At 36.3% G+C, this 27,466-nt stretch overlaps 2 protein-coding genes across 2 annotated transcripts in view; one reads left to right on the forward strand and one right to left on the reverse strand.

Annotated features, from left to right (window-relative positions):
- The window catches only part of LOC145987919 (uncharacterized), a 341,487-nt gene that overhangs the window by 98,909 nt on the left and 215,112 nt on the right, over nucleotides 1–27,466 (reverse strand). The gene's annotated exons all lie outside the window — the stretch shown is intronic.
- The window catches only part of Dbp21E2 (putative ATP-dependent RNA helicase Dbp21E2), an 87,537-nt gene continuing 64,395 nt past the window's right edge, over nucleotides 4,325–27,466 (forward strand). The window contains exons 1-4 of the mRNA XM_083122722.1: nucleotides 4,325–4,436; nucleotides 9,825–9,925; nucleotides 11,897–12,025; nucleotides 19,706–19,852. Coding sequence (XP_082978848.1) covers nucleotides 9,827–9,925; nucleotides 11,897–12,025; nucleotides 19,706–19,852 — 375 coding nt within the window. The 5' untranslated portion in view covers nucleotides 4,325–4,436; nucleotides 9,825–9,826. The remainder of the gene's footprint in view (nucleotides 4,437–9,824; nucleotides 9,926–11,896; nucleotides 12,026–19,705; nucleotides 19,853–27,466) is intronic.

Consider the following 27,466-nt stretch of genomic DNA (forward strand, 5'->3'; position numbering starts at 1 on the left):
AAACACACACACACACAAACAAAATTTATTGCACATACTTGTTTTCATTACTCTGCCTCATGAGTGAGATTTTCTATATTTGTATCTTGTTTCAGTTTACATTTCATGCTGCGGATAATGCAAATTATGCAGTACGATAGCATACACAGAAATGCTATATAATTATATCAACCTTTTATTAGTAATAACGTGCATTTACATATTCTTCCTTTTTTTCATTCGATCACTGGTTTTAATTTCGCAACAAATGTGAGAAAGCGAGTCAACAAAATGCACTCCAGATCTGCGCTGCGACACATCATCGCTCGTTCACGACTCTTGAAACAGCACGAAGAGTCACAGCACAGTCCCACGACTCTTTCCCCATCATTCGTTCACGACTCTCGAGCAGGATTGGCATGTTTAAAACAAAAGTGTTTAAAACACTTTGTTTTAAACGTTTAAAACACACGGCTTTGTTTTTTTTACAAGTGTTTAAAACACATTTTGGTGGTAGATATTTTATAGTATGTGATAATTTTTTTGTTTGGCAACCCTGTTTTTCATTGAATCTGTGTCAATTAACCCGTGCTTTACAGGTCTCACTTATCTCACAACACTTGGACAACCTTATGTTCTGACGTCACGGGAGAAAGCTTTTTAATTTTAGGCTAAATGTCTGTTGTTAGGTTAGGCAGGCTAGCTATGTATGCACAAGGTCGCAAAATTGTTGTGCGACAAGAGACACCCGTACTGCACTGTAGAAATCGAAACCTATCAGTTCTTTGTTTCGTATCGTCCTGTAAGTTTGAGACTGGTGGAAGCTTGAAATGGAAACTAATTATCTAAATGCACAATGCGTGATTTTGACCATGACGTGATTTTTTTTTCTTTTGCGAAACGATTAATTGGTCTGTATAACTGAATGAAGCGCAGATGCTTACTTTTGGTAACATAATTTTGTACCTTGAAAGATAAATTCATCTGGAGAATTTATTATGACACTGCAGGTTGTTTTCTGCTATATAAACTGTTCATGCAGCAGGAAATATTTCACCGTGTTTTTTTCAGGACGAGGATAGTAATTCTATAATATTTAGTTTCTTGAAATTTAGATGAATATAAATCCTAACCTACTGCAGTAGTGGCGGAAAAAGGGGGGCTATTACCCACAACTTTTGTCCCTGCAGACACGGGCGCCGACTTGTCAAAATTATTGGGGGAGCTCTGATCACTGAAATAAATTAACGAATGATTCACTTCCTCCCTTTTTTAAGTTTTGGCCTCAGTGTTCGGAATCTCATAAAAGCTAGGGGTGTGCGGGATCCCGAAAAGTCAGGACCGGGATCGGGAAAAAAAATTCCCGTTCCGATCCGGACTTCGGGAAATGATTTCCCGAATTTTCGGGATCCCGTGCAGTCGGGAAATACCGAATGCTTATTTGAAAATGTCGTTATTTCTCGACGTTTTCTGCATTGTCAATTTCTGGAACTTGCCGTAAATTGTTAGTTTTTAATCCAGAAATCACTTAAAGTGAAAATGACGTGTATAATTCGAGATTTTCAGAGCATCGGGAAATATTGAACATTTCCCGACTCAGTAGGGAAATTGAAATTTTTTCCCGTCCCGCACATCCCTAATAAAAGCCCATGAATTCCTAAAAAATATCATTTTTTTATTCACAGAATATTAATTGCCCACGGATGGATATGTCACATGTTTCGTCAACCATAATAGCAAGATATTCCCGACTTTTATTATCTGCTACCACGGAGCGCAAAACAGATCTCCCTAATATATCAATGATCTCGTTCTGAATGTCATACGAGGGCCATTTGTAGCCCGAACGTCCCATCCACTATCCTAGTTCATGCACATCGTCTTTTCAAACTCTTTTTTAGTAAAAATTTTAACAATACTCATAATTTACATACTTAGTATATACTAGTAATAAATCATGCGTTTTGCTGTCTCTGGTTATAGCCTCCCCAAAGTTGATGGTTTAGCGGTTTCAGTCCCCCAAAGTTAATGGTCTAGAAAATTTTAAATGTGTATTAAAAGTTAAGTTCATGTGGCACAATTCAGAGTAAACTTTACGAGAGAAGCAAAATAATACATTAGATCCTCTTAAGCAAAATTATTTGAGGGGCTCTGCCCCCAGATTGTTAATATTGGGGGGCTCGAGCCCCCCTAAGCCCCATGGAGTCGGCGCTTATGCCTGCAGTAGAGGTGTGCGGGATCCCGAAAAGTCGGGACCGGGATCGGGAAAGAAAATTTCCGTCCCGATCCCGACTTCGGGAAATGACTTCCCGACTTTTTGGGATCCCAAGCAGTCTGGAAATTCCGAATGGTCATTTTAAAACGTCGTCAATTCTAGACGTTCTCTGCATTGTGGTTTTGTACCAGAAGTGTAAAAACAAGCACTTAAGATGGAAATTACGAGTAGAATTCAAGATTTCAAGAGCTTTGGGAAATTTCGAACACATCCCGTCCCGAAAATTTACCGACTTTTTCGGGAAATTGAGAATTTTCCCCGTCCCGAATGTCGGGATTTAAAGAATTTCTCGTCCCAACCCAAAAAATTCTGTCCCGCATACCTCTACCCTGCAGTATGGTAAAACTTATCTTCAAAGGTAAATAAACTGTCCTTGTCGCCATTGTACTCATAAAAATGAGTATTTTTTCTTTTTAAGGACTTTAAGTATAATTTACTGGGAAAAGGTTGATTTTGTTTTGTTTAAAACATGTTTTTTTTAACTCATGTTTAAAACAAAAAAAACATGTTTTAAACAAAAAAAACAGTTTGTTTTGTTCTTTTTAAAAAAAACACAAATTTTGCCAACCCTGCTCTCGAGACGGCACGAAGAGTCATTAAGCACCTTAACGACTCGCTCGCCTTAGCGACTCTTCTGCTCACTCATCGTTCACGACTCTCGAGACGGCACGAAGAGTCGTGGAGCACCTTAACGACTCGCTCGCCTTAGCGACTCTTCTGCTCACTCATCGTTCGCTCGCGAGTCGCGAGCTCTCTTACACAAGGCGCGGCGGCGGCAGTCTCGCCAGCAAACTGGATCTACAGTTTAAAGTAGGATCCACCCGCTCGCTCTCCGCGGATGGCTAACAGCTGTGTTTAAGAAATATATATCGCTCTTGTACATTATCCATGTCCATCCCATATCCATAGCTTTTTGTTGTTCTACAGTCATTCAATATAAGTTTCTGTCAATATCATAATGTATGATCGAATTTCTATAAAGCGGGCCAAATTATACGTATGTATTTTTTTTAATGTTGCTTTCTACTAGTAAAACACCTTAACACGTAGGCTCACCGCAGATGGCCAACAGCTGTTTATATCACTCGTGAACATGACCCATGTCCATCTTACGTAGTTGTTCCTAATTCTGCAGTCATTCAATAAAAGCTTTTTTGCAGTATCATGTACGATGAGATTTATGATTAAACTTCTATATTTATTCTTTAATGCTGTTTTCATTAGTAAAATATTTACACGTTAATGTTAATGAAATATTTCACGTCATATGAAAACGATTTTGTCAGACAATGTTTAAAGTCCACTTTTATGCTCCAATAGGCTAATCGGGTCTCCCCGATGGCGTAGTGATAACGTCGCCGGTAATCAAGGGGTACCGTGTTCAATACAAAGTGGAGGTTCGGATCCTCCTTTAAACTGTAGGTCCAGTCCCGACTATCCTATCTGCACATAAAGGCTAATCGGAATATTGTAATCAAGAGGTCTGTGCCTAACACCTTCTCAAAATTTTTACAAGACTCCCCTAATATTTTTTACTAACATTTAATTTCTTGTAATTTTAGCGCTAATGGTTTGGCCGAACTTGAAACTACAGGACAAATTTGTTGGCTGTTCTTCGCTGCCCGTCATGGGCTGAGGTTGCGCCCTCTCTCTCTGCAAACAACACTCGCGAGTCGACTCGCGAGCATGCTCCTTCCCCTCTCATCGTACACGGCACGTTTCAGCCAGCTTTACGGGAAAAGGAACAGAGAGGACCCCCCCTCCCTCTCCTCTCCAGTCCCCATTTGCTGCCCGCAGAATCGACTTGCTTTCTTTCAAAAATTCCGACCGCCAGGCGAGTATACACTTGCGCATGCGCCTTCCTCGCAAAATTCGTGGAAAGGAGAGGGAATAATGGAATAAAAGTTGCTTGGCGGGCGGAGGAGTCGTGGCACACATACGACTCTTTGAACGTGTCGTTCAATTCTGGTGAACGAGTCGTTCACCGCTCACAAGAGAGAGTCGTTACTTTTGAACGACTCGTTCACGAACGACCCATCACTAATCTGTGCTGTAGAGATTATATATACACTGTGCTACATGCCATTTTTACTTCTTTTACCATAGATATTCCGTTTACATTTTTTAATAAACATGTTCAAAGCAAGTAAATGAAGTTGTAATAAAGTTTTGTACAAAGCAAGTGAGTAAAGTTGTAAAAAAAAGTTAGAGGATTGTTTAAACTTGAATGTCACACACTATATTTGTAGAAATAAGAGTTCGAAAATTTAACTTTAATCTGCACTAGTTAAGTACAAGGGCAGGTAAAGAAACGGGAACGACCGATTAAGTACAAGGGCAGGTAAAGAAACGGGAACGACTGAAGATGACTGGACCCCACTCCGATTTTCTTCATATTTGGCATACTCACTAATTGAGGCCTCCTAATCACGAATCTGAAGTTAAAAAGGGTAAAACATTCGGTAAATATGCGATATCGCCCGAGCGGATTTCCTCAAATTTACAGGAGAAAGTACTTACTGAAATGAGTTTCTTTAGCATTCTGGACGTTCTTGGAGGTATTTTCTTTCACGGGAAACTAAAAACTTCGTATTTGAATCCTGCCGAACAAGAATTAATCACTTTTTACGTAAGAAACTTGCATTGCCTGCCATATTATGCCGTTGTTTCCATTGTGTGCGTGCAGATGGCGAGAGCGTCGAAAGTCACATGGTCTCGTCAGTGTTTCCAAACGCATTTTTTTACGAGATTTTTTTTTTTTTTTTTAAACTATGCATACCTAACCTAACCTTGCCAGAAATGGTTTTTGGGGCTATCGTGAATGGTTTTTGGGGCTATCCGGCAATGGTTTGTGGGGCTATCGTGAATGGTTTGGCATGAGTTTACAATACCGGACCACTCTCCAATTTCTATAAAATTTCGCCTACTTACTAATTTCGGTGTCCTGTTGATGTATCTGTAGTTCATATTTGGCGGTCACTTGTTAAAATTGTACATTTACGTGTACAACTTGTAAAATAACCTGCGATTTACCACGGTGATTGTCCATACACAGCAATTCGGAACCATCTTTCTTTCGCAATTAATTAGCTAATGGTCTTCCTTTACGCACAACAATCTTGTTGACGACAGACGAGGAATGCCTACGAGGTTAGGTTAGGTTCCATTAGCATAAATACAAAGAAAAATTAATATTTTAGCTAAGAGAACTATACCTTATCTTGCCTGTTGATTTCTTCATGTTGGGAAAATGGCGTCTTCCGTGGAGCTATTGTTCTTATGGTAGGGTTACGTTACGTTAAGAAAACATAGTTTATTTCATTTTTTTCTCAATTTCCATACTTGACCGCCAATTATTACATGCAGATTCGTGATTAGGAGTTCACAATTAGTGAGTAGGCGAAATTTCATAGAAATTGGAGAGTGGTCTGGTATTGTAAACTCGTTCCAATGGTTTTTTGGGGCTATCCGTCAGTGGTTTGTGATGACATAATGAACACGAAAGTAGGTATTTTTTGGTTAAGAAGGTTGAAACACTGCATACCCACTCCAAAACGACAAAACACAAGCACGGCGCGATGATCCATGATGAGTGCATGCCATATTGTCTTGTTACCCAAGCGGAAGACAAATAATCACTCGTAATATGAAAAGTTGACACTATTTTATGGAAAAAGGCATAACTTCACCTTAAAGAATGTTCTGCAATGCAGAAAAGGTAAGTACCAGTTGTAAAATTATGGAAATAAATGAGTTAAAGGTGTCCGGGCGTTATCGCATATTTACATAACATTACAGTATAAGGGAAACGGATTTCTTCAAATTTACAGGAGAAAGTACTTACGGAAATCATTTTCTGTAGCGTTGTGGAAGTTTGTGAATCTAGTTTTGATCCATTTTAATGCGAGAACATGTCATATTCTGTGAAAATCTCTGTCCGACACACTGTTTCTGCTGCTGCCATTTGCTTTCTGTACGAGAGTACAATGTTCTGTGTGTTAAGATGATACAACCCCATAGTCAGTGTTTCAGCCTCGCCGTGTTTTCACTAGAACATGACGTGTCGAGTATTTTTAATTTTTTAAATTTTTTTTTTAACTATGCTTGCCTAACCTAACTTTACCTAACTTTATGGAAAATGTTTTTTGGGGCTAACGTGAATGGTTTTTGGGGCTAACATCAATGGTTTGTGGGGCTAACGTCAATGGTTTGTGAGGCTAACGTCAATGGTTTGCGACGTATTAGCATAATTTCAAATCCGAGCACGAAAGTAGGTATTTTCCGGTGAACGAGGTTGCAACACTGCATAAACGACAAAACACTCCCAAACGTGCTCTGAACCAGTATGCTATAGCCCGCCATAATGTGTTACAGAATCGAAATAACAAGTAACAGTAAGTACTCGTAAATGTAAGAAATATACATTATCTTAGTTAGAAATGCATTATTTCACCTTAGGAAATGTTCCGAATTCTAAAATAGTATGTTAGCAATGTAAAAAATATGATTTATAGGTGTTTCCCTTATACTATAATAGTACCGTTAAAAGTTTTCGGAAACGTCTAGAAATTTTTTGTTTCACAAGCAAATATATATATTCCTGATACTACCACGACACCAAATTTTAACTATGCCTAACCTAACCACACGTCAATGGTTCACAATTATTTTGCAATTTCTAGATCCTGATACTACCACGACACGAAATTTTAACTATGTTTGCCTAAGCTAACCACACATCAATGGTTTGTGGGGCTAGCATCAATGGTTCGCAATTATTTTGCAATGTCTAGACGTTTCCGACAAATTTTAACTTCAGATTCATCATTAGCAGGCTTCAATTAGTAAGTATGCCAAATATGAAGAAAATCGGAGAGGGGTCCGGTCTCAGTCATACCAAGAAACGTTAACCAGTAAGGTTAGGGTAACAGTATGGTATAAGGAAAACACATTTAACTCGTTCATTTTGTCATTTTTTACATTCGTACTTACCTATTAGGCATTGTTTAAGGTGGGATTTCGCTTTTTTCACGAAAATAGCTTCAATTTTCCACATATCGAGTAATTATTGTTCATTCCTCTCACACACAATATGGTGGAGAAATCTTGACTAGCGTTGTCGATGATCAGTGGGTTTGCAGTGTTGCAACCTTCTTCACCGAAAAATACCTACTTTCGTGTTACTCATTTTGTATTTTTTTCTGGGTTAGAAAACCCCACGAACCATGCACGGATAGCCCGACAAACCATGCATGGATAGCTCCACAAACCAATCATAAATACACAAACCATTCATAAATAGCCCCACAAACCATTCATATAAGGTTAGGTTAGGTTCTGTGAGGTTAGGCATACAGTTAAAATTGTCATGTTCTGGCAAAATAATGGCGAGTTTGAAAACACTGACCGGGAGTTACGTCATTGACGCACGGAACATTTTGTTCACGTAGTCGAACATAATGGAGGCAAGAGTTTTTATGTATCGGAGAGACATTAATGTCGAAAAATACATGATTGATTTACCGGCCGAATAAGTTGAACAAAGGGAGAAAAACACTTCCACGAGCTTTCAAAAGTCTACAGAAACTCTGTTCCATAAGTAGTTTCTCCTGTAAATTTGAAGAAATGTGTTTTTCCTATACCATACTGTTACCAAGGTTAGTTTTGTCAACTTTAAATAATACAGTTTCGGGAGATTTTCTTCCAGCCTTTAATCTTCTTCTTTATCATGACCCAGTCAACAAAATCCTGTCAAATTTGGACATCGTTTCCAGCCTTTAAATCCTATATCAGCTGTTGTCTGTGGTCTTGCTACAATACAAAATAGAATGAACTTGATCAAAATAACATAGGAGTCAGTATTTGTAAGAAACAAAACAAATGGCCCCAGTTCCTTTTGTTTTATTTGCGATTTCATCATGCTACGAATGCAATTTTTACATGGTTCGATTTAGATTTATGTATGTTAACACATACTGTGGAGTTTTAGTGATTAATTAAGATTTTGTTCAATAATGCTTTTGTGTAGGGTGACCATAATATTTTGACCCAAAAGCCGGACATCCCAAGGAGATCAGTTCACCCCTCGCTTACCTCCTGAAAATCGGTGTGACCCAATTATAAAATTATTGTTATTGTTTATTAAAGGATGGATCACATAAATGATGCATTATGAAGGAGAACTGAAATATGATCTCCCATTGTCAAAGGTATTAATTATTATAAACTCAGTGTGACTTTCATAGTTTCTCGTTTCTTGTCCTTTCTGATCAACCTTTGATGTTAGTCCTACGCTGAAGTTGAATAATGCCAGAAGTATTTAGCAGAAGAACCAATTTGAGAGCAGCTTTATTCTTCAACAATCGTTTATAAACCTCTCCGAAAATCTTACCCTACATATCAGACACACAACTCTAGATCCTTCTTTTGAGTTTGTTGGAATTCCGTAGAGAAAGTACTTACTTATTCTACAAATAACGGAACACACACAATGCATCTTTTTTATCATGAAATGCTTGGTTTTTAAGATAACTCCTAGACTTTTATAGAAAGGAATAAATAGTGGCTTTTTAATAATATGGATCCCACTAGTCTACTCTATTTACTGTCGCTTGTAAATGGAGAACACTTTGTCTATGGGAAGCACACACGCTTGTGAAAGGTAATTTTTAAGGTTTTATCAACATAAATAATTTATTTTTTTCGAATCAAAACAGTGCTCATTACTTCAAGGAAGGTTCAAATTTCGTGTGACAATGATTTCCAAATTTCTACAATAATTAGTCTTTCTGCTAGAAGAATTTGAAGAACATCATGAAACAATCGGAACCGTTACCCTTTTTGGATTCAAAAGAAAAGTTATTTATGTTAAAAAAAATGTTTGTTTTTGTTTATTTCGTTGTATTTTTGTGCTTAGGACGTTTCTTTTAAGTGTTTTTAGATTAGGAAATGCATGGTTTTAGATATGAGTTTTAATAGTGTGAAGGTTTTTACATCTACAAAGCGGGGTCTTTTCCATAAGTGTTTCTTACCATATCCTTTTTACCTGTATCCTCAACTAACACTTTCTTAACGTGACACCATGTCAGGTGTCTAAGAATACACATCAACCTGAAGAAGGAGGCAGTCTTGACCTCTGAAACATTGTTTTGATCGACATTTCGTACTCACACATGTAAGTAATTGATCTTTGACCTTTTTAACGATTTCTCTTTATTCAGCAGTGAGTAATACGCACATCACAATATGTTAATAGCATTTTTTGGAACCCCAAACAATTGTAATTACTTTCACCAAGGTTCAAATTTACTGTAACAATCATTTCTACAATTCTGTAATACTCCATCTTTCTCCTATGAAACTTTGAAGAAATCTTTAAAGATTCAGAACTTGGACCATTCATCCCTCCCCCATCTTAGTGCTATTCCTATGGTAGTTCCAGGTTTACACATTCCATTGGACCATTTACAATTGTAGACCTTGTCCTAGTTACTTAAAGAAAATTTGCCATAATGTTGTTTTTATGTATGTTAAGTTTATGAAGGAATTTACTTTTTATTTTTTTTTACAGGTATGTTGTTTAGAATGCTAGATGTGCCTTTGTGCAAATTATGTGCAATAGGTTCTTTAACTCAGACAAATGTTTTTGTAAGGACCATAGCACATGAGCCAGTAAGTATTAACTTTTTTTTGACATAACTGTTCTGTACCATGTTTCATCTTCAATGTATCCAGTATTGAAATAATGGGTCAGTCCATGCCAAATCAATATATATATATATTACTGTATATACGGGGTCATCTTTTGGTTGGTTGGTTGATTTGGTGTTTTAAGTCCACTTTATGCACAGTAAGGCTAATCGGGACTGCACCTACAGTTTAAAGTGGGATCCGAACCACTATGTGCCTCCACCGGGTATCGAACTCGGGACCCTTTGATTACCAAATTGGGGAGAGGCTCCTAACCGCTAGGGGTTACAAGATTTACTAATAAAAGCAGGTTATATCCCACTACTTTTATTTCAGATCCTTGCAGAACATACTTTAAGCTTCAATTTAAAAAAAATTGCATGATAACCGCTGTGCCTTATAGTGATAATGCAAATGTAGTAACATGCAACATTAACACACACACAAAAGGAACAATATATACAGTACAAGATTTTTTTTGTGACTCTGTATATGAAATATACATACATCTATGAACTTGAGATAAAAATTTCAAAGTGATATGTCAGTTTGACTCCAAGATATGATTTTAGTTAAGTACTACAGATATTAGCACATTTCTTGACAGTGACCAATCCAAACAAAATTCTGAAACTTTAGCCTTCTGTTTCTCAGTAAGTATGAGGGAGGTCTGCGAAGTGGTAGTATTAACTAATACACTAAGTTTCATTGAATAATGGGGTGATACTTTCTAAAGATACACAGATATCAACCTCTTTTCGACGTAGTACACCCTGGACTGCAATTTGCAGACAAACGAGGCTCTGGCATCTGGAGTCACAGTCATTATAATCCTCTGTGTGACTTGTGTTGTGTGCTGTCCATGCGTGTTTGTGATTTTCCCTTCCTGAATTTTATCTTATCACCATTCATTCTCATCTTTGCGATTAATCAAAAGTGGCAGAAAAGTGAAGTAAAATAAAACAAATCAATCTGAAATACCATGGGTGATTTTTGGTGGAATTAGCCAATTGCCACTTTATAAGAAGTATTGTAATGAACAATTGCTGACATATTAGCATGGTAAGTGTTGTGGATTATAACAAAAATGAGTAGTAAGAATTTGAATTATGGACCGATTAATCGGTACTCAATCGGTATCGGCCGATATAGGCATATCTGTTTATCGGTAAAATTACCGATTATTTTACCGATCCGATATATCGATAAATACCTGATAATTTAGTGCAAAATTCTGCCATTGTGTTGTAAATTTTATAGATAATCTCCATGCCCTACTTTCTAAAAAATAAATCTCTAAATATGCCATTTCTTTTGCACTGCAGTCACCTTGAAACACACATTTAGTAAGGAGGTCAATGATCCATTCAGGTTCTTCAAGGACCATTTCTAATTTTATTACGGATCGGTAGAATATCGCTTATCTGTATCGGCAAATTTTATATCGGTACTTTATCGGTATTGGCCCATCCCTAATTTGAATAAGTAGTATGAATAGCATTAATTTTGCAATCTTCCAGCAAATAGTCCAAAGGGCATAGATTTTACATTCTCCAAACACAAAAGCGCTCTTGTAAAGCATGTGCAGAAAACATCTGTGCAGTTCATCAAAATGTCAATGGAAGAATGACAGAACACTCAATAAACACATCATTCTAAATGTAATATTCTGGTTGCATTTTGCATATATGTAACATTATATTCAACTGCTGTTTATTTACAAACAAGATTTGTGCTCATGTGAATTTATTTGAAACCGTGTGGAAATTATGATTCTGCCTTTATGAATTATCAGAATTGACATTATTTAAAACTCACATTCTTTAAATCTATTTTTGATAGAAATTTAAAAGTAGAATTTATGTTGTTTCAATTTAAATCATTTTTTTTATGCATTTGGCTGTGTAGAACTGATGATTTTTTCATGTCTGAATTTCCCCATTTTTTTTTCAGTGGGAAAAACTAGCTGCATTGACAGAAAGAGTAAGAAGTGGTACTGCTATTAAAAAAATAACAAGTAGAAAACAAATTGTAAAAGAAATTGAAAAGAAGAAGAAAATATCTAGGCAAGGAAATTTGGGAGTAAGTAGAGGATTTCTGTGTAATTAATGAATTGAACAGCAATAGAGGATCTTCCACAATAAAGCATTGATTTAACTGTTAATTTTATGGCTCTCTTAAACATTTGAAGGTATACCAACATACAGAGTTGTGGTGATATTATTTCTGACCTTTTACTTATCACTTTGTTTGACCATAGTCAAGGTGGATTGATTTAAATAAATAATTTATAGAATAATGTACATTTGGATTTTGTAGTTATTAGAATCACTTTTGGTGAAAGTACATTAATCTTGTAATCATTTAATAGTGTTTATTAGGCTCTAATAAAGAAATAAAAAGGAAGCAAAATTAATGTACAGATGGGGTGAAGCTCATACGAAAGGAAATGTAAACTGTGAACTCACTTGAATTCTCTTGATTTAAAAAATTCACTAATTTTTATAGGCAAAAATAGCATACATTTTTTTGGAGAAAAATATACAAAATACTAATCATGTTTAACTGTAAATAGTGTCATTATCATTAAACTATAAATAAACATTGCAGCTGATATTTTGCAAACTATCATTAAAAAAATTGCCAAAATTCAGCTACAAAGACTAAAAATATTTAAGTTACAAATATAGAGTACATCCACATTATTTTATTTTCACTGGAAGAAAAGTTATTGAAATTATGTATTATAATTCCATGAGCACACTCAAGAAACATTTCCGTAGTAGGTTCATATATAATATCAGAAACAGAAAAATGTATATTTACACATAATTTTTTATTTGCTTTAATCAAACTATTCAAATATTTTACAGAGTCGTTTACTAGAAAAAGCCTTCCTATAAAAAACATATGTATATGTATGGTGCGAAAAACCATACAAGCAATTTTAAGCATTTTTTTAAAAAGTTGGCATGGGTTATACCATTTTTATTTTGTAATTTCAGTTCATTGATGCAAGTCAGGAATGCTCATAATTTTTATGTACAGCGTCACTACTTGTATGAAAGTTGTTGTTTATATTGCATATGAAGTTAATGCCTGAAAGTAATATGTACTCATACACTTTTTTTTTCAAGTAAATATTACGCAGAGAAACTAGTGTTAAGGCAGTGGTCTCTTAATCAGTCCCCTGGAGGTCCATCTTCCAGTTTTGAAATAACTTCGAGGGCCAAGTGAATATTAATAAATTTATTATAGATGAATATCAACTTGACAAAACTATATTATTTCTAATCAGGGAACTGGAACTGGCACAGAAAATATTACATTTTATGATCAGAAACTTTAGCTCACTCTTCTGTCACTAGCTTATCAATAATGTTAATTGAAAGTGTTGCTTTTAAGAGTGAGCTTAAGTGGCTGTTGCTTAACCTTTTCTTTTTTGTTGTTTCATTTTTGAAAACAACACTTTCCATGATCACAAACTTAACTGTAGTGCACAGTTGTTATTTCTAACATAGAACCCATGCATCTACGTCATGAAAGTTGATGTACTTGTCACACAAAACACACTTGGACATTGGAAAAATAGTGGCTGGTATTGGCAATTAAATTCCAAGTGATACTTTCGAATACTGATACCACTGCTATCAGCTGATACTGATGCATTGAAACCTGAATCATATATTCTGTGCACGTTACATCCAAAGTCATCCGGCCATTAGGAGATGCAACGATGACAAAGCGAAATACTAAAAATATTCCATTTTAAATATTTTAGAGAAGAAGTTGTACAGAGACAGCTTGATAGTTGCAATGAGGAAATCAGAAGAGCAGGAATGAAATTCAGTGCAGAAAAGAGCGAGGTGCTAATAACAACAAGAAACAGAGCCAGAAATGAACCAAGAATAAAGATGTACACGGAAGAGTTGAGGGTAGTGGAGAGCTTCACATATCTAGGAAGCATAATTGACAGAAGTGGAAGAATAGATGAGGAGATAAACGAGAGGACAAATGGGTGGTGGACTATACCAAAGTGTTCGAAGATTAATATGGAGCAGAGATGTACCTATGAAATGCAGGAAGGTTATACAGTTGGCTCTCGATTCTACGACCCTTTTCCCGGAAACCATGAAAAATTTGGAAAAAAAATTGAAGGAAATCGTTCGAAAAATACATGTTTTGCACTCGTTTTATTCACACTCATTCCCTTCACAAGGGCTCTACTGCTCTACTCAAATGGGTCTGATCTAAAAATAGACACCACACCGCGCTTGAGTGATATCCAATAGCATTTGACCTCTTCCCCCCCCCCCCCCCCCGTGCACCAATGTTACCCAGCAGCCGGTACACAACACACCAGGCTTGTTTTGCCATTGTGATTTCCCTTGCTCTTGGATACATGAGAAGAGATCAAATATGCTTGGATGTTATTTGAAATCGACCTTGACTTCTTTCCTTGTCCTGCTGCTGACAACTCATGAGGGGGGCAGCCCGAAATGACTGTTGGCCTTGCAGTCTTTGTCAATGTGTATGGCAGGTCAAGCTCTTTCATCGATAAATACACCACCATGAGAAATGGGAAATAAGATCGCAGGAATTTTAAAAAATACAAATGCATGGCTCCTGGAAGTCTGGCCCATCTGTCCAACTCTGACCTAGAGTTCAGCAGGTTCCCATGAGTGAGCAACTCGTGGCCTTGTAGCCTACAACTTCCGGTAACCACTTTCATTCAAAATGTGTTCTTTGTTCCCTGTAACACTTCATAAAAAAGCAAAACTGTTAGAGATAATCAAAGCCACATAGGCCAACTAAAGATCGTCAACCCGCTTAATGCGTTGTCAGAGGTTTCCGCAAAACTTTACTTCGATCTTAGGTGCATCATAACTCCCTTGTCCCACTTCATACGTTTTCATAACTGTGCCAATGTCCTAATATTTGCCAAAAAAGTGTTCCATTCGCTGAGTGACTTCTCCCTCTTTTGCTCTCAGCAAACATGTGTGGTGGGGATGCCAATTTTTTCTTGCTCGTGTGTGCACACGGGCTGATTACAGGCGAGGGTGGAAGTTGACCCCTCTTCCTTTCCTTTGACGTCTAAAATGGGGCAACCAGTTCTTGTTACATTCTTGAAAACGAACAAAAACTATAGGACAAGTAAAGAAAAAAAAAATCTGTTGCATGGTAAAATGTAAAAGATATGGTCATTTCTTTCTTCTTCACACTGCTGATAGAAGTTCCATCTTCGACAGTTGCTTTATCTTTGAAATATGGAGGATTTCTTAATCAACCACCTGTTGCTCGAACTTCCAGCTGGTCGCCTTGTTTTTACACTGCAGCTGGCGCCAGTTTTTTGTCTAGCGTCTGCAAAGCTGTCGCGTGCCGATAACAGCAATGGCTCATCCAAGGTGGAGGCAAAAGTCATTGTTTTGAATCTCGCAAAGCTGTTTTGATTTTAAGATAATGAAATTTGATCTCCAGAAAGAAAAACAAGTGTTAAAACAACTTCATGTTCTGCACCTTCTGATAAACAAAACTGTAAATTTTATTTTGCATCTGACACAAAAATAAACTTCCTGAACTCAGAGCACTGTTGGAAGGAAATGCACACAATATAATCGCCACTTTTCTTCGGAACCATTCATGTGGGGGGAAAACTTTTGGAGGAGTGGGTGTTTGACATCGATAATACTACTAAATCCAACATTTAATCATCGATTAATGTGAGAGTAAATAACGATCTCCCATTTTGATATTTGAAAATGTGCAGGTTTCATAATATTACAACAACCGCAGGAGGAAACCCTGTGATGTATGAGGTTGGTTGGATATACAATTGAGTATTAAATCCTTACCAAAATGTATTCCTCGGCTCAGTTATAGATAAAATTTTGCGCAATAACTAGCAAAGTGCGACTCCAATGTCAAAGTGTGTTGCGAACATAAACTTAATATTAAAACATGTACCCAAATCTGTCCAGCTTGCAATTTCTTAAAAGAAAAATTAATCAGTCAATATATACAATCAAACAATACTTCATAAATTATGCATTCTCAAATTAGACAGTAATGTAACTTTTGAACAAATTATATTCTTCACAAATTATCTAATATATATTTGGAATGCATGGCCATGCCTACGTGTAATTTTACAATGCTGTTACAAGTACGTCACAAATGTACCAATATTATAAGATTTAACAATATTGTTGGTACGCTTAGATGGCCATATTTGTATTTTCGAAAAGTACTATTTTCATATCAAACTTGTTCTTTACTTTATAGGTACTGTTAAAATATACAGTATGTTACCAGAAGATTCCAGCCTCCCTTACATGGAGCTGGCTTTTATGCACATATATGTCCGGTTTCTAAGTCTAAAGATCACTTATACTTCACCACTTCTGTTATGTAGATTCCTGAGTATAAAATGATTTCACTGTTTGTTCAAGAAACTATTTCAGTTTTTGTCCATGATGTAAGCTAATTTGGACTTATTTCAGCCAAATTTACAAATTTGTGGTCCCGATGCCTATCTTGGCGTCATTTTGGAAGCCATTTTTTTATTACCAAGCCTCGATTCGGGTATCCTTCACTTTCAAGTTGTGACATGGACACACAGACTATCGAATCATTACTTTTTTCTACATCACAAATGTACCTTTTAATAGAAACTGCTGTAAACGTATTTTACAAGTTGAAATATGTAATAAAATTATGTTTCATACAATTTTAAGACATTTTTATATTATTTATTAACCTAAAAGATAATATTTGGTATGCTTATTGTCCTTGTATTATTGCGATATTTCCGATCTTTGTACAAAGTGATTTGGCAACACTGAAAAATAGCCATGAACTAAGATCAACCATAATTATGCATTTTTCTTTGACGAATTTAATCAAAATATTAAATTAACTTAAAAAGTGTGCCTTTTTTCATTGCAAAGTATGGAAAACCTTGTGAAACAACTGTGAGTACTAATTAGCAAAGAAAGATTGCAAAATACAAGAATTACAGTTACAAAATTTCCCGTTCTTTGCAATGCTTGCAATGGAGCATGAAAATAAATAAAATACCAGCCAATGTTTTAATTTTGAATAACTTTTTTAATATAACTCCGATAATGATGAAATTTCAGAATCAGTGCTTATTAATTATGGGGAATGCAATAAAATAGAAGCCCCCACTGAAAATGAAGATTTAAATTTTCATAATTCATATTTTGGATGCGTGTGACTTACTCACTATCATATATAAGCACAGTTTCTGTGGCAACTGCCCCCTTCACGTCAAGAAGTCGGCTTTACGAAAATCCACAAAGCTTTGTCTTTTAGAAAGGATATAGGTTTTTACGTGGACAGGTTGAAAGCTAGGATAACAAATAACTAAAACAGGACTATTCCCACATTTTAAAATCCCTTAAAACTCATATAAAAACTGTTAAAACCCGTTTTTTCTTGTCTGATCACAATTCACATGTTGACTGAAACTGGTATGTACTCAAATGCGCGAGGTTGCGAGTGAGTCAATTTTCCTCCTTCCCCTAACTTCCCCTTCCATTACGTAATTTCAAATGACAAGTCACGTATGATGCTTGCCTCCCGCTCAATGTCTGGGTTAACCTTGAATCTAATTTCCTTATATTCACGTTTTTCCCATTTTTTCAACATTCTTAGCCATATTTCATCAATATTCCCATCTTCTCGATTCAGCTTGTTCTCTCTATTTTTACATATAAATGAGGCCTCATAAACATTCCTACTTAATAATTTGCCTTCCTCGCGTATAACTTCCCATGTGACTATCTCATGTTCCTCTTCCAATACATGCTTGGATAATCCCGTACGGGGGTTTCCATCTTTAATATCCTTATTGTGTTCTTTCCATCGGACTCCCATACTCCTACCAGTTTACCCTACGTATTCTTTCTTACATTGACATTTGATTCTGTATACGCCCTTTTTTCCCTCTACTTTATCACCCTTTCTCATTCCTTCTCTTTTGTAACTCATAAAATGTTTCTCTAAACATTTAGAGGCTTTCATCCCACACTTAATTCTATACGCTTCTTTTACTCTTTCCACTTTTTCCGATGCTCCCCTAAAATACGGGATAGCCACATATTTACATTCCCCTAATTTCTCATTTATATTTTCCTCCATTTTCTTCTCTGTGACAGGGTAAAGTGCATAAATATATATTATTTTATAGCTACATATTTACACTATGATACATACTAAAGTACATAAAAATCTAAGCTCTAGCAGTTCTATGAAAAACAGATTGAAAACAACGTTGCAAAACATCTATTCTAAACAATTTATTATGACTCCTTAAAGTTTATGAGGACTGGCAATTAAGTTTGCGAACTCGCCACCGTTTAGCACTGAGGCAGCACTATACAGCTCTGTAAGATTTTGTAACCTTGGTATTTCAATGTCTCACAGCCATGTTTGCGTTGACGCGTGGCGGATTTGTGCTGAGTGGCGTGCATTGTTATTTGTGCTTGTGTCTGTGTGTGTGCTGTAGTGAAAATGGCTGAGGTGGAATTAGAGCAACGAACAAACATCAAATTTCTGGTGAAACTGGCAAGAGTGGGAGTGAAATACGGGAAATGTTAGTGCTGGTGTACGGCGAGAATGCCATGATTACAAATGGATTAAACGGTTTTCTGAGGGGAGGGTGGCCATTAGCGAGCCGAATGGACAAAAATATTGCCAAAATTCATCGAATCCATAGCATATCAAGTGAACATTGATAAGGAAACTGTGTAGAAAATTTTAACTGAAGGTTGCGTGAAAAAGTGAGATGCAAAAGGACCGGAACTTTCGCCAACAACTTATGGCTCGGGCATTATGACAATGCACCTGCACACATGGCACAGTCTGTACTGGAGTTTTTGACCAGGAAACAAATAACTTTGTTAGACCACCCACCATACTCACCTGACCTTACCCCCAATGATTTCTTTCTTTACCCGAAGATCAAACAAGTTTTGAAAGAAAGACATTTTGATGACATTGAGGACATTAAGGCTAATACAACAGCAGCTCTGAAAGTCACTCAGAAACAGAGTTCAAAAAATTACTTCGAAGGGTGGAGTAGCCGCTGGCATCAGTGTATAGCTTCCCAAGGGGAATACTTTGAAGGTGACCACAGCATTTAGCAATAAGGTATGTAGCATATTTTCTAGGATAAGTTCGCGAACTTAATTGGCAGACCTCTTATGGAGCCACAGTGGTCTAGTCCGTAGGGCATCTGACTACCATGCAGGAGACTCGGGTTTGATTCCCGCTAGGTGAGTGATCTAAGGTTGTAATTTTCCTGGTCTTGTCCCCGCATTAAGCAGCTCCGGGGCTCATCCAGCCTCAAATCAATGGGTACATGGGGGTATAGGCAGCTGGAGTGAGATGCTTATCACATCAGCTCCAAAATGCCCGAGATCAAGGATCCTCTAAATGTGCCTTCATGTAACGGTGTTAAATGCACTGGGAACTTTACCTTCACGTTACCTTACCTCCTTAAAGTTTTGTAGTATCATTTCTTCCTGGCAGTTTGCTCAAGCATGTGAAATTTGGTTGTAGCTGACATGGTGCTTCCTTATTTTCCATGGTGGTGTTAATTCATGTAAGCTCTCTCCGTTTTGTTCCATTGGTTCAATGTGGTATTCTGTAAATAGGGGTTTTGCTGCTGTACGTACACCTATGTCTTAAAATATTTTTTATAAGCATACTTTAATCTTTGTTTAAATCATTTTGTAGACTCCAATAATAATTTGCAAAAGGCCAGAGTTGAATCATCACAAAGGACAAGTTTATGGCAAATTTGACACAGTTCCGCTTGCATCTAAAGGATGGTCACACCGGCAGTCGAAAGGAGATTATTTCATCATCAACTGTCATGAAGAGGTAATTGTCATTCGTAAATTGTTTAACATGATGGTAACAAATGCAGGTGAGTCTTAATGGTCCTTGAGATTTAAGTACAGCACATTTTTTTTCAGATGATCATGCCTAGTCGACTGGTGGTCAACTGTATTGATAGGATGTTACATTTTTTTTCCCTTAAAGCCATATGTTATCCAATTTTCCTTATTTTAAATTTTTCATCTTGGGCCCCTAAAAATGTAAAATCAAGGTTCCACTGTATTGGGAAAATGTGGATATCTAAAAGAAGAGATATAATTGTTTTTGTAGTCACGGACACTTCTGGGGTGTAATGATTCCATTGAAAGCTAATATTAATGTTACAACCCAGAAGTGTCCGTGACTGTACATCTAAAATTTCAATGAAAAGTTCAATGGCGAATCCCGGTCAACAACACATTTACATCAAATTTTAAAGTTTATTTTTTAAATATTATGAACAAACTACATTTTTCATTGTGTGTGTATCTAAACAAACAAATCTGAATACAACACACATGCCGGCTCCCGTGGCAAAGTGGTTATCACACAACGATGCCAGGGAGGTTCGAATCCTGACCTGGGCGTGGATGTTCGTGAGTGTCCATTCATCATGTCATCACTCATCCCCATTTTCGCAAATTAGCTAAAAGTTGCACAAAAAGAGAAGTAAAATAAAGCAAATCAACCAACCAACACACAGAAATATAATACACATTTGATTTGTCAGCTTCAACCATCCCACTACTTCTGTCTTATCTCTCATTCCTCCTTTTTTCCCTTGAAAATTCCAGCACAAAAGCTGACAACATGGGAGTGTGTTGTAATTTTTTGTACGCTCTATTGTGATTTGTGTATCTGGACTTAATGTGTCATGTTTATACATTTATTTGCATTACATTTACTTTTCCATGTGTCTATTGATTTGATGATTCATTAATTCCATTGTCCTTTGCTTTCACCCACATTAGAAAATGTGCCACTTAGGCCATTGAAGTTAATAGTCGCATGGAAAGTAAATCCATGTTACGTGTTTATAAATGAAACTGTCTCTAGCTTTTATTCATGAACATCATGGAAAAACAACATGACTAGGCCTGCAGGCACATGTAGTGAGGATGAAGAGCATCTTAGGTACTCTACCAACATGTGGCATAAACTTTTTGGATTTCTGTTAAGTTATATAACCACATTGTACTATTAAAATTCCAACCTGGTATATAAGGCCAGATACAAGTAAGGTCTTTGCGAATGATGGCAGAGAGTCACCAAAGTTGATAGTTGAATAGGAATATGTTTACTACAAGCAACATGGGTGTACACCCAAGACAACCTCACTTCCATGTAGTACACCTTGGACTGCATTTTACAGACTAACAAAGCTCCGGCATCAGAACTCACAGCCAGCATAATCCTCTGTTGGGCTTATGACAATCTCCATGGCATAGCACACTACGACGGCAGGGTTCCCAGTTCGAATCCCGGCCTTAGCATGGGTGCTCTTCATCAATCTCATCACATCGTTACTCATTCTCATCTTTGCAATTAACCAAAAGTGGCAGAAAAGCAATGTAAAATTAACCAAATTAATCAACAATAGTAAACATCAATAAGCACTATGTGTGCACATGTAGAAGTGTCATCCTATGATTTTGTCTATAGGTACCATGAACTACACCAATATTTTCCATAGTTTATAAAATAGGACTAAACTGATATTCTTCCTGATTCTCACCAATGCTGAGGCTTCAAAATTATAATTATTAACGTTATTTAGATTCCTTTTCCTCTCTCTCTGAACATCATTCCATTTAAGCATCATTCCAAAGCAATTATATCACATCAAATTACAATTTACTTCAAAACATTCAGAGAATGAAGGCAGAATATTACGCATATCTTGTCATTTAATAACAAAATTCTTTTTCTTTAATAATACTGGTGCTAAATAACTAAAAAAAAGTTCAATTTCCAAGATAATTACACTGCACAAAACCTACATTGGCATTGGTGTCAACTCAACCCTATTATAATGTATGATTCCTAATTAGAAACCTTGATTTTTCACTAAACATGGCAACACCAAAAAATGTTAATTGTTGCAAAAAATGTTTATGTATCTGAACACATTTTTCAAGGATTCAAAATTGCAAAATTCGAATTTTAACACATTTTGTACTTAAAAATGAAACAAAAAATCAGCTTAAAATTTAAAATTACCCTATTTATCGGTGTACAACATGCAAATTTTCCAAAATTGCATCGCCTTCCCCCTCCTTCCCCCAAATAAACAATTATGATTCATGTTAAACGTGGAATAATTCTGACAGCTACATTGAAACATGTGTACATGGATGTTTCCCAGGATTTTTCAGCTTCTGACAGAACATGTTTTGCATCACCGAGTAAAGTGGTGGTGTTCTGGCAAGAGGTCGAATGTGCATCTGCTGTAACATGGGATATGTAACATTGGTATTTGTTGAGTGAGAAACAGTTTAATGTCACCAAGCAAAGTGGTGTGGTTTTTGGCAGAGATCGAGTTGCACCTACCATCACATGGGAGCTGTAACATTGGTATTTGTCATGTGACAAACTTTTTACAACACCGAGTGAAGTGGCATGATTTTGGTGGAGATGGAGTGTGCACCCACTGTTGCACAGGAGCCATGACATGGGTATTTGTCGGGCCTCCCCCATGGCGCAGTGGTAGCGTCATTGCCTTGTAATCAAGGGGTCCCGGGTTCGATACCCGGTGGAGGCACAAGTGGTTAGGATCCCACTTTAAACTGTAGGTCCAGTCCCGATTAGCCTTACTGTGCATAAAGTGGACTTAAAAAACACCAAAAACATGGGTATTTGTCGTGCACGAAACAATGGAAAATAACTTCCTCAAGAATTGTTTCCAACATATGAATCTGTCATGAAAAGGCATAAGCCACGTGACCTATAAATTGATACTATTTTAAAAACACCATGAAGGTGTAATTTTAGATATATATGGCGGAAAAGTGTGCTAAAATATAAATGTGAATTTTGTAAACAATAACACCAAAATGTTGCAAGAAAATGAAAACAATTTTGAAAAAAAAAAAGAACATCAAAAAATTGAGATCGTCATTCATGGTACACTTATTATATAAATAAATGTTAATTCAGTGTTGCTTGTAGATTGATTGATTTAGTTTATTTTACTTCGCTTTTCTGCCACTTTTGGCTAATAGTGAAGATGAGGTTGAATGGTAAGAAGATGAAATTGATGAAGGGGCACACACAATGAGCACCCATGCTAAGACTGGCATTCAAACCCAGAACCCCTGCCATCGTAGTGCGCTATGCCATGGAGTTTGGCATTTACTATTGTTGCTATGTGTGTTAGAAATCAAAGCAAGTAAGGTAAAGTGCCCAAATACCGTCCCCCTAAGCCAAATCTTCAATTCTGAAAATTTGTTTACAGTTAAAAATAATTCAACAACTGATTGAAGCAACTCAACTCCATGCCTACTAGTGCTGTTGGTCTGATTCTACTAAATATTTTTTTCTTAACCAAGAAGGGTAAATAATCAAAGGAACGCAAATGTTGATCTTTCAAAAAAGGTGTCCTAATTCCATCCCCCCTTTCCAGTTCTTATCTACTCATTTATTTTATGGAAAATTTGATTAAAACAGTGTTAAAATCTCTTGTAATAAATTTATTGAAATGAAAACATGTTTATACATTTTTATACTTAAGTTACATCTTTTTACCCATCCAGACAAAATCGCAAGAAAGGTTTTGACTTTTGTTGAAAATGAACACATCTCGTGGCACCACTGGAAGTATTTCGAAAACTTTGTCCATTTCTCTCCTTGCTTGTCTTGGGAAAAATGCTTTCCACAAATAGGACATAACACATCTTCATCGCTTGAACTAACCTCGTCATCGGTGGACACCAGTGGAACTTGTGTTTCATCCTCAGAGTCGCTTGAACTTGAGTCATATTTCTTTGTTTTCTTTTTGGGAGGTTTTGTCGATGATGTTCCAAGCTGATCTTTATCTTCTATGACGAGACATTTCTTGGCCTTTGATTGGGACTGTTTCTTCTGATGCTCTTCCGCCATTTGTTTATTTTCCATAGAGGCTTTTAGAGGCATCTTATGTGGACTTCCTGTTACCAAGAATGAGGTCCCGGCTCTAGAAGATGTGGAAAGCTGGATTACTGGAACTACCTGGATGTCTCTTGGACTGACTTAAGGTGGAGCTTTAGCATTCTGGTTGTCATCATTCCCTCCATTGTCAGGCACCTCTGGCTCTTCAAGTTGTCTGGCTATGAAGTCATGCTCTTAAAAGACATCGGGATCAAACGGATGAATTCCAGTTTTCCTAAATCCATTGACGGCAGTTTCAAGAGTAGCAGCACGAAGGTACGCTTCACAGAACAAACTGGATACTTGTAGTTTCCTCACAATTCTGTTTGGGTTAGAGGCCAACCATTGCTCTATAGTCTTTGCGTATAGAGTTTTCAGAGGAAACATAAATGCTACATCCAAAATCTGTAGCTTGTCTGTTGAGTGAGGAGGAAGGCACGTGCCCCCTCGGACCCCCCCCCCCCCTGGCGCCACCATCTTCATAGAACTTTAAGTTTAATATATACTTTTTATTAATTAGCAGTAATTTTATGATACTACATACTGAAAACTCTGTGGTTCACAAAATTATATCTGACACTGAATATGCAAAAACAGGAGTCCCACAAGGCTCCATATTAGGCCCGCTACTGTTCATACTATATACCAACGACTTACCTACCCCAGACAATACAAATATTTTAACATATGCAGATGACAACCATAACATGCAGTGCAAATACACAAGAACAATTAGAAAGACAAACCTACATATCAGTAAATATAATAACTCAGCACTTAAATTCATATAACTTGAATGTAAACTATCAAAAAACAATGTATATGGCTTTCAATCCTGGAAATAAACCGAATTTTGATAATATAAACTTACAAATAGATGATAATCAAATCAATTATGAAAATCCAGTTAAATTTTTAGGTTTAGTTATTGATGACAAATTAAGATGGACATATCATATTGACCATGTATGCAAAGAAGTAGGGAAAAACTTATATCTCCTAAAACTCCTAACACAATATCATGTGTCTGAAATAAACACAAATCTATACTATGGACTTGTATATCCATACCTAGAATATTGCATAATAGCATGGGGAGGAGCTGCGCAGGAATACACTCAAAGATTGCTACTCTACAGAAAAGAGCAATACGGTATAGGTTCAAAATACCAATTAGAAACTCATGTAGAGAAAATAAAATTATGACCATATATTCCCTATATATTTACAAAGTAATTGAATATGTACTAAAACACCGTAAATTAGATAAGCATTCGACAGTCCATCAGCACAACACACGTCAAAAAGAGAACTTTCACATGCAAGCACACAGACTTGTTCTCTCAGACAAATCACCTCATGTTGCAGGAATAAAATACCATAACAAACTTCCCACACACATCAAACAAATTACAGAAACTCACAAGAAACTGAAAGCAATTAAACAGTATTTAACAGATATAACCTCTATATAATCTCAATGAATTTCAATAGTTAAACTGGATTAGTAATTTGAAGCATTTAAATTCTTTTGATATTGTATGTCTCCTATATTTGGATTTTCTCTTTTACAAGTTTGCTGTCTAGTATGTTTGTGTTTGTCTTGTGTAGTAGTAGTGGTGTGTATTTTATTTATGTTTATATTGTGTAGTAGTTGTGGTGTGTTTGTGTTTATATTGTGTTATAGTTGTGATGTGTTTGTGTGTGTCTTGTGTAGTAGTTGTGCTGTCTAATGTGTTTGTGTTCGTCTTGTGTAGTAATTGTGCTGTCTAATGTGTTTGTGTTTGTCTTGTGTAGTAGTTCCTCCATTCATATTGGGGGTTAGGCGTAGAGCTGACAACTCTGCACTGTAAAAAAAAATGTCAAGAAACAGCAATATAAGGCCATGGATGTTCCCAAGGTAAAATATTCCGGAGGTAAAATAGTCCCCCGTTCAGATCTCTGGGTGCGGACTACTTTGGGAGGTCCCTGGACTAAGGATAAGATCTACGTAAGGAATAAGGCTATTAAATTAGGCACCTGGAATGTTCTAAGCCTTTACCGGCCTGGGGCATTTCAGTGTACAGTTAATGAGATAGTTAAGTATAAATTAGATGTAGTAGCTGTCCAGGAAGTTAGGTGGCCAGGAGAAGGGAATTGTAAAACTAAAAATTATACTTTTTTCTATGGTGGTACTGAAAATCATAATTTTGGAACAGGCTTTTTCATAAATAATAGAATTATCTCAGCTCTTAAAACAGTAGAATTTATTAATGATAGGATATCATATGCAGTTTTACAGGGTAGGTGGTGTAAAATTATTTTAATAAACATACATGCAGCAACGGAAGATAAAGATGATAATACTAAAGATGATTTTTATACAGAGTTAGAACAGGTCTTTGATAAATTTTCTCAGTATGATATGAAAATTCTGTTAGGTGACTGTAATGCACAGATTGGCAAAGAAGAGACATTTAAACCCACGATTGGTAAAGAAAGTCTTCATGAATTAAGTAATGATAATGGTATAAGATTGATTACTTTTGCAACCTCAAAGAATTTAATTGTGAAAAGTACCACTTTTAAACATAAAGATATCCATAAATATACCTGGTCTTCTCCAGATGGTAAAACTCATAATCAGATAGATCATATTCTCATTGATAAGAGAAGGTATACTAGTATAATTGACGTTCGTACACATAGAGGTGCTGACTGTGCCAGTGACCATTATTTAGTAATTGCTAAATTAAGAGAAAGACTCTCAGTGATAAATCATAAGCAACAAAATCTAAAAGTTATAAACTTTGATACAGGAAAGTTTACTGATGAAAGAATTAAGAAAGATTACCAAATTAAACTGTCAAATAGATTTGATGTTTTGCAGGATTTAAATGATAATGAAAATATAAATGAAACAGACGTAAATAAGAATTGGGAGCACATATGTAATGCAATAGAATCAGCAGCTAAAGAAAGTATAGGATACCATAAACCGAGAAAAAGTAAGCCATGGTTTGATAATGAATGTCATAATCTAATAGAAATAAGAAATCAGGCTAGACTTAGGTGGTTAAATAACTGTGATGATACAAATCTAAACAATTATAATAGAATAAAGCGAGAAGTTAACCGGACGTTTAGAAGTAAAAAAAGAGATTACTTGAAAAGCTAAATTAACGATATTGAAACAAACAGCAAAAATAAAAATATCAGAGATTTATATAAAGGTGTAAATGAATTTAGAAAGGGGTGGCAACCTAAAGTAAACTTGATAAAAGATAAAGACGGTGATTTTCTAGCTGACCCAAGCGATATTCTAAATAGATGGAAGAACTACTTTAATGACCTTTTAAATGTCCATGTAGGAGATAAATCAGAAGTAAATGAAGTCAACACAGCAGAACCTTTAGTTCCAGAACCTAACTTGACTGAAGTTAAAGATGCTATTAAAAGGCTAAAGAATAACAAAGCACCTGGCATTGATTTAATACCAGCTGAGTTAATTAA

Source organism: Lepisma saccharinum, chromosome 5, assembly GCF_977018435.1.
Source record: "Lepisma saccharinum chromosome 5, izLepSacc3.1, whole genome shotgun sequence".
In the NCBI taxonomy this organism is placed as follows: Eukaryota; Metazoa; Arthropoda; class Insecta; order Zygentoma; family Lepismatidae; genus Lepisma; species Lepisma saccharinum.